A 14,678-nucleotide genomic window follows, 5' to 3' on the forward strand; every position below is an offset into this window, starting at 1 on the left:
CTACGGGACCTTTCCAGCGAGTCGTTGTGATATTTCAAGGCTTTTTAAGTTTTACGTTATCCTAGAACTACCATACAAGTTCATTCTACAAAATGAACTACTATACTGTTTAATACATTCTAAAAAGTGAACTGTCATACGAGTTCATTCTACAAAATGAACTAGTCTAATAAACTATTATGACGAGTTTATTCTACCATATATATGAAATATAATTAAGAGTTATTCCACATATCACGAGTTCATTCTACAATATGAGCTGCCATAATTAACTATCATTACGAGTTCATTTTATAAAATGATATCATTCCTACAATATGAACTACCATTATGAGTGTATTCGACAATATGAACTCATATCACGAGTTCATTCTATAATATGAACTACTAATACAACTTCATTCTTTAAAATGAACTATTATTACGAGCTCATTTTACAAAAATGAATCGGAAAGAATTACCATTCTCTAAAGTAGTATTTGTTCTTGAACATGAAACACCATTATCCCGACGAAAGAAAAAGTTTCGAAACATAGTACGACGGGGTACTCATTGTATAGATCTCGTTGTGACCTTTCTGAACATATAAAATTTATTAATTTTCAATTTATGTTTTGAGAAATATTTAAATTTTAGGTTTTCTTTTTTTGTTTATTTTAAGAATTGAGTGAAACTAGTAGAGAGAAAATAAAAAGAAGATAGTACAACCATATATCACGTGAATAAACGAGAGGAAAAATAATGATATTTGGCATGTTTCGGTATTTTTAAGTAAATAAGGATCAATATAAACTCCTCTTTTGTTATTGGGCTACATTAGCTTCGTATCACCTAAAAAGGGACAAACTGGAATTTCTCCACCAAAATTCCCATACACAAAGAAGCACTTTTTTTCTTCTCTCGGGCCTGAAGCAAGGGTTTGCTGGCTTTGCCTCGGGGATGGCCCTGATTGAGGGAATTCACCTCCAGCTGATCGAAATGCAGAGAAACCTTATGGTGCAGGCATGCAACTAACCCCTTTTATTGTAGGTACAAAAGGGTAAAGAGAAAAATTGCCAAATGAGTTGTGGGATCCTCGAAAAAGACCTTTCCATTTGTTTGGAATGCTTGCTGGAGAGTGATTCTAAAGTCATTTTAGGTGAAACAAAAACAAACGCCATCTTTAGGTGAAGGTCAGAAATCCCCTTAAATTGTTGTAGCAAGTAATATCGTTTTCGAGTTGTAGGACCATAAATATTTGCATAAATCAGATGAAACATGAAACTCGAACTGCATTGCCTATGAAAGGCCCACAAAAACTGGGGTCACAAAATGAAGATGTTACACTTAGAGGAATAGTGTTTTTACTTGAAATTTCTTCTGTTTGGTACCAACCTTTCTTACAACCTGTTTAAGAGCCGATTCTTCCATCAGGAAATGAAAATTAGCAAAATGATTCGGTGCTTGTGAAAATTAACAGATACACAAGGCACCGAACAAATTAGCCTAAGTTATGGATGGACCCGAAACCAATAACTAAAAATCCACCGTCTTTGTCTTTATCTTGCCATCATCGTCCATCAAACTTCTTGTATGTATGCTGGTAAGCAAACAGTGATTAGAAAAAATAAGTTTGTTTGAAGATACAGCAAAGAAATAGTCCGAAATAAACCATGGATATATGATTGTTCTGATTCGCTTACTTGTGCATATGCTGAATGAAATTTTGGTCATCTGTTACGTCTTTCGGGAGCATGGCTTGTGGTCTATTTCCTCGCGCCACAGAAGATTCCACAGTGTCTGTGTTCTCTACTATTGATGATCGCGAATCAAAGGGTACAGAAGCTGCAGGCATGGTATTCAGAAGAGTTACATTGCAATTAAGTTGTGTTGGCAGAAAGCAAGAAATACGAATACTCTGACTGATCCCAAGAGATTAGGAGATCTCAGACTAGAAAATGGTCTCAAAATGGAGGAGTGAGCTATCATAGGCAGACTTCTGTAAACACAAATGTTGTGGCATAGAAAAGGCACACCTGAGGCATTCCTGGTAGAGATACTTTTGTGCAATTGCTGTGGAAGTGGAACATCTTCCCTATATATTTCCTTTAAATAGGATGAGTAAAATTGTAAGGAACGGGCATAACATGTTTTCTATAAAGCGTATCACAAAATATTGTGGTTAATCTACCTCAGAAGCTGTGGATAACTGGAACTGTCCATGGTGGAGCTGAATTAATGATGAGTCCAAGCCAAATGATGTTGTTGGAAGGGCTATATTTGTCATATTTGGAAGGACCATAGGTTGATGCAAAGCTGTGCTTTGGTTTGATAAAGCAAAGGAATTTTGTGCTTCTTGGCTCGCAGGATGTGTACCTGTTCCAATGTTCATATGCTGTGGAAGTGCATTTCCTTCGCCAAAGCTCATATTACGCATCTGAGTCATCTGTGGAGGCTGTAAAACTCCAGGCAGGTACAAGGGATGCAAACTCAACCCGTTTCTCATTGATAACATCTACGAAATGCAACAAAAATTGAAGGGGGTCACTAAAAAACACAAAAAGAGAGTTGTAAGTTATAACTACCCCTGGGTTATACAACTGATCGATATCTCTCTTCATTTGATCACGATATCTAGAATTTTAAGTACCAGTAGATCTAGTGAATTGCCAATTATGAAGTAAAAGAAAAGGCTCAAGTATTGTTTTCAACTCCATGGTAGAAGGTTCCAGCTCCCTCGAGTTCTAACTGTTCTCCCAAGTCTACCTAAGGTTGTGACATAATCTTTGACACTTGCTAAATCCAGAGCGTTTTTTTTCCAGTTCTCCGCCAGCAAGGCCAGTGATACTACAAAGTATCATCTATTAATTCTGTCTGTGAACACCATCGGGGCGTGCGGATACGCTTTTAGTGTGGCCAGTCCTATACTAGCTATTGAACAGTCTAAAATCAGGGGACCATATATATGTAGGGTCACTTCACCCATAGAAAAGTATGAGACTTTCCTACTGAAGTACAACACCTCTGTAACCAGAGGAACCATAGTTTATGAAAATCAACTTGCAGAGGATCCTACCGTTCATAGTTGACAATAGTTTTTCTCTCCCTAAAGCAACTAATCACCTCCCACCAGAAATGTTATACTCTCACTTTTTATGAATCAATGTAAAAACTTTACAACAGTTGAATCTTTCAAGCCATTGTTTGGATCATATGGGATAATTAACCCCACAAAAATCGTTCCTAAGGAATCAGACTCTTCTACTGGAGATACAATGGTGATACTCACCAAAGACAAGATTCCCTCACGCGTACTAAAATCAAACAACATACATTACTTTGAATGCTAAGTTATCTTCAAAGACATCAAAAGCATTACCGCCCGCTACATTACAAATGCATAATCTTTTATCAGAACAAGAGAAACAGCTTCCCCTAGGGAACAATTATCAACACCTAGATTTAGAACTTCAATGCTCAACCACATTGATATTGTATCTTCCATTCCAAATCTAGCAACACCTAAACCATTTTGCTGAGCTTCACAGAGATTCAACCCAAAACAATATCGCGACTAACTACGAATCACCAAATCGACAAGAAACAAATAGAGATATGTACTGACATAACACTAGAATTGACTAAAAAGTATCACAAATCTGCATGCAACACAAGATAATATCTTGGAAAAATATGTTCTTTTATAAATTTTAGTACTACTAATTTGAAGCACTCACTTGAACTTGAAGCTGGAGTTGTTTAAGATACTCGATTGCTTCATCGAGCATTGAAGCTTTATCGGTCTGCCATTAACAAAATAATAAATACAGATCAACTTATTAGCAGTACTAGACTTGGAAATTGTGACATCGTGAGAAATAAATGAATTACCTTGTTAGAATTAGGAATTAGATTCTGCAAAGCTTTCATCTTTTCATTGATTCTACTTCTCCTCCTCTACTCAAAACAGCATCAAATCAGTTCCCCTTGAATTACAGTTAAGAAACAAAAAATTTATCTTAAAAATCTTACTTTTTCAGACAAATTATGAACTTCAGCTGCTCTACTTCTCTTTGAAGAACTTCGAGATGGAACTGTTTTTGATGGCCCTTCCGATCCTTCAAGTCCTTCCTAAAAATCAAACATATATCATCAATCGCTTACGAAGAGAAACAGAGTAAAGCGATAAAGCAAAAAAAAAAAAGGAAAATTAGAAGAAATCCTTACCTCGCTTTCACCATCATAATCATCGAGATCAATATTATCAACAGGAAATTTTCTTCTTTTAACAGAAACATTTACAGCATCAGAATCTTTCTGATCAAAATCTCTATTAACACCACCAGTATCAGAAATTACAGTTGTAGTAGTAGTTGTTGAATCTTTAATAATCTCAGAAGAAGAAGCAGAAGGAAAATAAAGACTACCAGCAGCAGCAGAAGAAGAAAGAAACAAATTAGATGAATCGTTTCTGAGTCGAAAATCTGAGTGAATATTACGATTATGATGAGTATGATCAGGTAAATGATTCGTTAGACATGAACGATTTTGTTGATCTTCTTGAAATGATTTAGCAAATTGTGCTGAAAGAGGCATTTGTTTGATAGAAGAGGAAGAAGAAGAAGTACAAGTTATTGTAGAAGAAGAAGAAGAGTGAAAAAGATGTTGAACAAAAAGAGATATTTCGTCGGATTCAAGTACTGGACAAGCTAAAGAAGTAGTAGTGGTAGTAGAAGAAGAAGAAGAGGAGGAGGAACAGGGTTCATACATATTTATCAGAAATCAGAAGTAAAAAACACAAGATATATGAGTTCTGAATAGAGAGAGAAAACTCATTAGACTGAGAATTTTTTAATTTGCAGAGAGATTTTTGGGGGAGTGTTTGGTTTTTTCTGATGATTTCCTGGTTTTAAGTTTTGTTAAGTGTGTAGACAAATAAATAAATAACAAAAAAACAAACAAAGACTGATTAATGTTCTCAAACATGCTAATCTTTCACTAATTTTTGAGTACTAGCGTGTGTATTTTCCCGCCTTGATTAGTTTAATTAAGTCCCATAATCTGATTAGTTTTTAAGAACCTAGGATTTAAATTAATAAAGAAAAGTTAGTTACATGTAATAATAGTATTTTAATGAGGGAGGAATTATTGGTATTAATAATTAATCAATTTAATAGTATTGTTCTGTTTATCTTTGACTCTGCTGGATGTTATGCGTTCTGGGCAGTCTGCAGAAAATTTCAATTGGCTATCTATCCACTGTTATGGAGGTGGGACCACACTAACAACAAAGGTTTTACAGAAATGCACACAGAGGATCGGAAGAAAACAGAGAGAGACAGGGAAGAAAAAAACGAATACTATGGAATGATTTCATTGCCAGCCAAGTTGTATGAAAAATGGACCTTGGCTATCCAAGATTTCAAGTCTTGTTTGTTGGTGGAAAGTGACGATTAAAGGCAAGACCTGTTATTGACAAACCATGATTGAGGCACTATTGACAAGTTCTGCACTCGTTTTGTAGCTACAAGACTACACGGCTACAACTACATTAATCCCTTTAGCCTCTTTTCCGATCGGCAAGATTTTTAGCATTTAAACCTTCCCATGAGTCTTTTTTCTTTTCTTTTTTTGTGGGAAAGAAATGACGGCATTGTAAACAAGCCTGTTATAGGGGCGGCATGGTTTATCAGAGAGGCGTCATCGTAATAGGACAAAAAGGGTCATTACATGATAATTCAAATGCCCCTTATCCAAAAAATTGGAAATGACAAATTAACCCTTACATAGTTTAGTGTTGATAATCTAGTTTAATGTTAATGATTAAGTTTCACTTCAATTAACTCTAAATCAAAACAAAATAAGATTTTAGAGTTTAATAAAAAAATCCATTTTTTTTTACATTTTCATAGTTAATTACGGTTGTAATTTTGCTCGTAACCAACCGTAAATCTTAGTTACGGTCCGTAAAAGATGAACTACCAACTGTAACTGGTTAAATTTGAAGAAAACCCAATCGTAAAACCAGTTACAGTTGGTAACTAAATGCTCGATACGAACCGTAACTCAGTTACGGTTGGTAACCAAATGCTCGATACGAACCGTAACTTAGTTACGGTTCGTAAACTAAAATGATTACCAACCGTAACTGAAAAAAATTATCAGATATAAGAACATACGGTTGGTAGTTGAACTATTACCAACCGTAACAACATCAAAATCTCTAGTTACGGTTCGTAATAGAGTTAAAATCAACCGTAACTCACATAAAACCAGAAACTTCAATTTCAATTTTCATCTAAAATCCTAATTTTTGATAGAAAATAAACTTAAATCGAACAAAATAAATTGAACCCTAATTGGGTTTTTCAAAACATACTTCATATAAGTCATTATACTACACTTAATTAATATTCGAATTGTCGATTAATCGAAGACGATGAATTTTTGAGTTTTAATGGAGGTTACGATTGATGGGAGGAGGAGAAGATAAGAAGAAAGAAAACAAATTTTCAATTTAGTTTTGATCTATGTTAAAAATGGGATAGGGTAATCTAGTCAATTTACATCCCCTTTAAGACATCCCCTAACCAACTAAAGGGACATTACTATCACACTGACGTCCCTCTAATAAAACATGCCGCCCCTATAACACGCTTGATTGTAAAACCCACAACCAGTTACATAATATATGACTTTTTACTGCAAAAATGTTATAAATTATTTTCTTGACCATCGTCCATATTTTTGATATCAAAAGGTTTCACTATAAATTAATCTTGGATACAGAAATTTAAAAAAAAAAATTATTGTAGATTATCATTTCACAAAGTCTTTCGTGCTAAATTTGCAAGCCTTGGCAATATCATTTTTACCCAGAGCAAGTATGGTTGTGCCAATAGTAGCCTAAACGTGTTCATCATCTATTCGTCCCTGATAGCTCGTCTTCATCCTGTTTTCACCGTGTTCATCTTCTTCCATTTTTTTTAGGCTTTCTGTTATATTCCTGTAATAGAAGCTATACAAAAGTTTTTTCCTCTTTTGTAATCTCTTGATATATTTTCAATACACCTCATAACAACTCGTAGATCTTACATGGTATCTGATACCAGTAAGGTTTCCGACCCAGAGATCTTTCTTTGTGGTGCGAAAAACTTACTCTTTTTAATTTCGTTGCTACAATGCATTATTCTACAATTAATACAATTTACAAAACCAAAAACAACTACAACCTCATTAACCTTCACTACAACTAATTACAACCTCCAATCTTATTTCAAGATAGAAATCAACATCTACCACCTGAAGGGGAATTTTGACTTCCTCAAATAATCTGTACAATTACGACTCAACATCACAAATGAATACAATCTGAAGGGGAATTTCAACATCCTCAAACAATCTGTACAATTGCAACTTAAAATCACAACTGAATACGACTACCTGGAGAGACATTTTGACTTTTTCACACCTAGTTTTCATATTCTTATTGTTTCAATTTCTTGTAGATGTATTTTGTTGAAAATTTATTTCTTAGATCTAAATTGGACAGTTTTTGTTTCAATTTATCGAAATCAGATTAAATTTTGGGATAAAGGGAAGATTCAAGATCACCTGTTGCATTTGAGATATTCGATTAGTAAATATCAGTGAAATTCTTAAAGATTTTTCTTAATTGGAAATGATAATCTTGAAGAAGCGATTCAGCACAGGTAACTGACTAAATAGAGATATTTTATTTCTGGATTCTTCGGTTTTGTTAATAGAGCGTTTGGATACAAATATGCTTCTGACTTCTGCTTCTCCAGAAATAGGAGTCAGAAGAAAAACTATTTTGCTTCACAACAAGCTGACTTTTCTGCTTCTAGAAGTCGTTCTGAAAAATTATTGCCAAACAAACATCTAATTTTCGTCTTCTAGAAATCTAAAAGTAACTTTTGAATGTACATCCAAACACCTTATAAGCATTCCTAATTCTTGCTTCTCAAACTTTGCATCCATTATCCACAAAAGTGAAATTCAGTAGTTTATTCTTTGAATGCTTGGATTTATTTTCTTGAAATTAGTCCTTCAAGTTTTTGGTATTGATACCTGTCGTAAGTGCAACAAATTACATAAGATATTCCCTACTAATTAACTAATAATATAGCGGTAGTAAGGATCATTCCCACAAAAAATTGTGTAATTGATAGGTTATCTAGAGTAGCAAACTATAATAAAGTAAAAGACAAAAGGGGTCTGGTAAATTAGTTAAAGAAAAAGATAATAAAAATAAGAAGAAGAAAAAAAAACGATTAACAAAAAAAAAGAAAAAAAAAAGAAAGAGATTATTAAGAAATTCTTCGAAGTTACCAAACGTTTACCGAGTTAGTATACTTAACACAGAATCCCTCTGCAAGATCTTATGTTTGCTACTTGTGTAGAAGGTCTTCGAATATTATACATATTTCACGACTCTCTACTAGCAATGATCAATGGATTAATCTAGCATGCACTCCAAGCAATCTAGAAATCAATTGTAAACTTAAGATATAGTACAAAAAAAGAATGATGATAAAGATTCCATATAGATTTATTTAACTAATGAAAAATCACGCTTAAAACATTGAATTCATCCTTAATCAACAAAGGTTTAGTTATTCATGATTACAAAGAAGAAGAAGATGTATCTTGGTTTCCACTAAAGGGCCTAAATGGGTAAACCCTAAAATATGGAATATATCTTCCCTTCTCTCCTTAGTTGTGTAAAACATTTTTTCTTGATATCGTGGAAGTCTTCTTATATAGTACTCATGAAATCTACGTATTAGGATCCTTTTGGGACCATGTTACCTTGATTTAGAAGTCAGAAACGTGTTTCTGAAGAGGCCCCAGTCGAGATATAATCGGTTGATATAAATTCCCTTAACGACCGATTCTTAACTCTCAAAATTGAGAGTTTGTATGAGGTCTACCTAATGCTAGATGGAGAGGCGCATAATAGATCGATATTAACATCATGGGTTGTTCCAACATAGGCTATCTACAACAAAATTATTTTAAAACAAACATCATGGATTGTCCCGTAATAAAATTCATTGTTGATGATACCTCCGTGGTGATTCTTTTTACCTCATCTAGCACCAGGAATTGAAGTTCAAACAACTTTAGAAAAAGAGTGTTCCCGCAATAAGCGTTTTATTGTCTCGACTGCTTGTTTACACATCTTTCAAGTACCTCCATTATACCTCTTAGCACTTTCCATATGTTAACTCGAAAAGACCATATTAGAAACACACTTCCAGATGAAGTGCTCAACTCTTGGAAGAGTTTCTAGATCCCATTAGTTCTTCCAAAATTTTACTGGGTTTGCATCAACGATTACATTGTTGTTATTGGAAGCAACTATCTTTAAGCTGATTTAATTGTAAAAACTACATTCTTTGTCGGATTTCATATTAGTCTATCTTCTGTAGTATATGGATTCTCATTTGCAATATTTTCCTAACATCTTCTTGATATAAGGATAAAAGTTTAATGGTATTATTTTATTTATTTTTTAAAATTGAGTTTAAAGCCCAAAGGTTTATATTAAAGTTTAAACCTCAAAGAGGTTTACTACCTACAAGCCCAGATAGTTAGGAAAAAAAGAGAAAAATCCCAACCCCCGATGCTAACGAGTTTCGAACTCAGATCGCTGGTATCATCATCCAACGACTTTACCGATGTATGACATCTGCATTCTTATTATATTATGCTATTTCGTTTGAAAACCTTAATTCCTTGCATACATTTTTTTGTTCAACTAATAATTGAATTATTTGAAGGAATCAAAGTTTTAATTTATTAGCAATTAAACTGAATCTATTTAGAAAATTATATTTATAGTCTTATTTTTTGTCTAGAAAAACATACTGGTTTATCGTGTTTTTTTTAATACACATGATGTTTCGGTGAGTTTGCTAATTTAAGCTGTTTTTACAATTTGTTAATTTTTTCTATAGTCTTATCTTTTGTCTAGAAAAACATACTGGTCTATCGTGTGTTTTTTTAATACACATGATGTTTCGGTGAGTTTATTAATTTAAGTTGTTTTTACAATTAGTTAATTTTTTGTGCTCACGCAGTACAATGTTATCAAATAGTATGTAACTAACGCTCGTCATTAATAGAAAAAAGATTTATATACAAAAAACTATTATTTGTATATTGGTGTTCTGGCTCCACTTAGAAAAAACTGGGGGTGTCAACGAGTCCAGGTCCTCCCGGGTATCACTAGGCTCGGACTCTACTTATAAAAATGGGATCCAGTTCATAACGGTTCCGGATCCGGTTCCTAAATTAATGGACCTGGAAGTAATCTGGGCACCTATCGGTTCCGGATACCCGTTGGGTATTAAGAAAACTATCAAAAAAGGGTATATTAATTATATGTCCTACAAATATATCTTTATACAACAATAAATGTATCCCTACTTTTTAATAACTTTATCCATTTAAAATTTGGTTACCTTGATACCCTCACCTATAATATTTTTCTTTATTTCAAAATAGAACAAATTTCTTCCTCTACCACTTCACCACCACCACCAACATTCAACTACCATTCCACCACCACTGTCCAACGACCACCACCTACCGACCGCCACCAGCACCACTTTATCACCACCACCAGTCCTCCACCACCACTAGTCCGCCACCACCACCACCACTAGTCCACCGCCACCAATATCGTCGTCGCCGCCGCCAACACATTTTCAGATATTTTTGTATCAATAACAGTAGTTGATCCAAATAAAAACACAATCAACAGTAGAAGTTGATCCAATTTAGGGGTCAACACTTGTTGTTGATCCAAAAAAAAGGATCAACAGTTGAAGTTTATCCAATTTAGGGGATCAACAATAATAGTTGATCCATGTAAATGGAGTGAACTTGGCATGAGTCGAACACACATCATCTGACATGGAGTCAGTCATGCTACCATTGCACCACAAATTCAACACTTTGAAGAAATTTGCATGATTTAAACTACAAACATGATTTAAAATACAAGCATGATTATACGAATCCAAGGAAATGTTTTCAACAATAGGAATTGATTGGATCAACGACAGTAGTTGATCCCATAAAAAATTGGGTCAACAATAGGAGTTGATCCAATAAATAGGATCAACAACAGTAGTTGATCCAATAAAAATAGGATCAACAACAGTAGTTGATCCAATAAAAATTGGGTCAACAACAGGAGTTGATCCCATAAAAACCGAAATCCAGAGATATACATGAGCGGTATGACCAGCAAACAATAGTGATTGAATTAGGGAAGAACTAAAAATAAATAATGACAAGGTAACAAATGTAATCAAATCAAATGCAGTATCAAGGTAACATTCCATACCAATATAAAATGAAAACAAAGAAGAACTTAAAATACTCAACTATAATTGATCAAAACAATTACAAACAAACTATTTTGATGTTCCGCAACTCAAGATATCAAACAACCACCACCAACTCTAACAACACCATTGATACCACCCCATAAACCACTGGAGGTTAAGAACATACACTAAAAATTTCAACCAAAACCTAAAACAAATTTTAGTCTCACCAGTTTCAGAATAAATACTACTAAAAATTAATAACAAAACCTAAAAGAAAGTTGACTCATACCATTTTCTGAACCAACAATCTCCATCTCTCTAAAATCTGAATCTGCAATTTGAAATCGATCTCTGAATCTAGTTTAGAAATTAGTTGAAATCGAAAACCTAAAAAAAAAACAAATCTGAACCCGCAACTCGAAATCTGAATCTACAACTCCAAATCGAAAACCAATAAAAGAAAACCAATTTCTGATTTCTGGTTTAGAAATCATTGAAATCGAACACAAATTGTGATATACCTCAGTTGATACTAGTGGCGGACGTGACGAAGATTGTGGTGCCAGCGAGATTGTGCTGGTGGTGGGGCGATGAAAAGATGGTGGTGGGAGGGATGGGATTTCTTTTTAATTTTTATTTCTATATCATAACGAAGAAAAATGAAAGAAAGAGAGAAAAGTTAAATAAGGTAGTATGATAATTATTTTTTTTGGAAAAATTTACAATTATACCATCAGGGATATTTCTAAAGTTTTTTAGGGATATTTTTTGAGGGCCATCAGAAGGAGGGACATATATTAAATTTCCACATCAAAAAAAGTTTCAAAAAATTAATATTTTTCTCCTTTTTGGCTTGAATACTAATTATTTTTACAAAAGTTTATTATGATTTCTCTATTTATTTTCTAAATAAATATTAAATATAAGGCTGAAAATGAAAATTGAAAAAAAAATCAAAACCGACGCTAGAAAAATACTAACAATGCTAAAATAATGAATTAAAGAGTTAATAATTGAGAGTCTCTTTCAAAATGAAAGATTTGATCAAATTTGGTTTTATTATGGGTAGAGGGAACCCCCTATCACCCCAAACTCAATCACCTTCTCTTTCAGTTGAAGGAGTGAGTGAAAGCCTTCACTACACGGCAAACAATTTTCCTTATGAAACTAAAATTGAAAAAAAAAAACGACAAACGGTTTTCCTTATGAAACTAGAATGGAAAAAAAAAACGGCAAACGATTTGCCTTATGTAACTAAAATGAGGAAAAAAAATGGAAAATAGTTTGCCTTATGAAACTAAAATGAAAAAATAAAGATAAACAATTTGCCTTATGAAACTAAAATGAAAAACAAAAGGCAAACAGTTTGCCGTGTAGTCTATTATCATTTTATCCCACAGAATTTTATACTCAGCTAGACTATTCAACTAGACTATCTTTCCTTTTTAAAGGAATAGACTGTTTTAAAATCAGAATTTTACACTCAGCTAGACTATTCAACTAGACTATCTTTCCTTTTTAAAGGAATAGACTGTTTTAAAATCTATCCCATAGTCTTTGCTCTTGGAAGTCGGATCTAACCTTTGAGAGATTTGCCAGCTTAGTTAATAAACCAGCTCGACACTCAAATGCGAACGCACACCCACGGACAGTTGTTGTGCGGTCATATATTTACCTTCAAATTCGTCGAAAGCACAGGATAACCTTTAATGCGCTTTGGATGCAGCTGCGAGGGTTGAATGCTAGCGGAAGGCCAGACTCCAGAAAAGATACCTAGTACCAAAAATAAATAACAACCTTTCTATGCTAATTATAAGTTCCACTTGTCTGGTTTTCTTAATATAGAAACAGTGATTATCATTTCCTAGACTCAAAATCCAAATCCAACGGCTTCAAAAGACACATCAAGATCAGAGGATGGGCAAAAAGGAAAAAGAGATGGGGAGATGTCAGATTATTTAGTATGCTCGAAAAATGTAACACGTGTTGTTTACGTGACCGACACCCCCCAAAGGCATACTTTTACACACAATCACTTGACTTTACAAAGTAACGTCTACATCCACACGAAAATCAAATCACACACACCAAAGAGTGAAAGAAAGAAAGAAAAGATGTTGAACGGGTTTGAAAGTTTTCATATTGGCATCCAGGCATTTTCTCTTAAAACGAGGACGAGCATTTTACATCTTTCTAAATTTTTACTTTACTAGAAATTGGTTGTCCTGCGGTGAATTTATTTATGTAAAAAAAATTGAGCGTTCATGAAATGGTGGATGTAGAAAGATTATATTCAGGAGGATCACCATACCTATCCTCCAGAGTCCAAACCAATGAAATGATGCGGATTGATTTCACAAAATCCATTTCCGAATCTCCAGTATCCCACTTCGAAAACACAAAATTGGTCAAAAAGACCAAAACACAAAATTCGTGGGTCATATAGATTCTTAACTTTTGATACTGTTTATATAGCGAAAAATCAGAAATATTCTGTTTATATAGCCAGTTTAGATACTTGGTCCAGGAAAATTAAAAAAAATGTCTCTTACCTAAAATACCCCCTAACCTTTTAAACCCTTCTTTTCAAAGAGAATTTATTTCTCTTCCCTTCCCGCAGAGCTCTGCAGAACCTTCTCTTCCCTTCCCGCAGAGCTCTGCAGAAATCGGCAATTCAGAGCTCGTTTTTTTTCTTCAGATCTCGTTTATCAATCATGATGATTAGCGATTGTTTAATACGTTTGTAGAATCCAAGTTTCATCTAATAGAAGTTTCATCAATTGGAGTTTTATCTAATCGAAGTTTCTGAGTTGGTTTTGAAGCAATTGAAGTTTCTATAATAGCGTCGAATCGGTAAGTTTCAATTTGTCCAATTGAAGTTTCTATGTCGATTTTGAAGCAATTTTTAGTTGTTGATGATTAATTTTTGATTTTAGTTGTTGATTTTGAATATCCAGGGTTTAGTTGATTATGTGACTGGTAAATTTTTCAATTTGTCCATTATTTGGTTTTGTCTCGAATCATGTTTTCTAAGGTTTAATAATCTGATTTTCAATACAATATACACAGATGTGAAGTTTGTGTGTTCAAATGTGATGTGAACTGAATTAGTATGTACTGCTGCTAATTTTTTTACATATTATCAATTGAATACATCCAGATTCAGAAGATTTGTTTTTATATATTCCTTTTGAAGATGGATCGTCATTTTCTCTGTGTGGTTATCCGGGGTACCGATGCGTGTCCATACCAAGTTACTACGAAGTCAACAGTTGATGAGTTGAAGGCGCATGTCTGTTCTTATTGGAATAGCATTTTACCGGACTCAATTCA

At 33.8% G+C, this 14,678-nt stretch overlaps 1 protein-coding gene across 1 annotated transcript; it reads right to left on the minus strand.

Moving 5' to 3' along the window:
• Window positions 1-1,251: 1,251 nt before the first annotated feature.
• LOC113346670 (transcription factor SPATULA-like) lies at window positions 1,252-5,030 on the minus strand. The gene is made up of 8 exons (XM_026590154.1): window positions 4,207-5,030; window positions 4,012-4,110; window positions 3,871-3,936; window positions 3,717-3,782; window positions 2,171-2,494; window positions 2,016-2,085; window positions 1,683-1,824; window positions 1,252-1,579 (listed from the first exon to the last, which is right to left on the minus strand). Exons 1-8 carry the CDS (start codon window positions 4,747-4,749, stop codon window positions 1,516-1,518), a joined length of 1,374 nt encoding a protein of 457 aa, XP_026445939.1. The 5' UTR covers window positions 4,750-5,030; the 3' UTR covers window positions 1,252-1,515.
• Window positions 5,031-14,678: the final 9,648 nt, after the last annotated feature.

The sequence above is a fragment of the Papaver somniferum genome, chromosome 2 (assembly GCF_003573695.1).
Source record: "Papaver somniferum cultivar HN1 chromosome 2, ASM357369v1, whole genome shotgun sequence".
NCBI classification, from domain to species: Eukaryota; Viridiplantae; Streptophyta; class Magnoliopsida; order Ranunculales; family Papaveraceae; genus Papaver; species Papaver somniferum.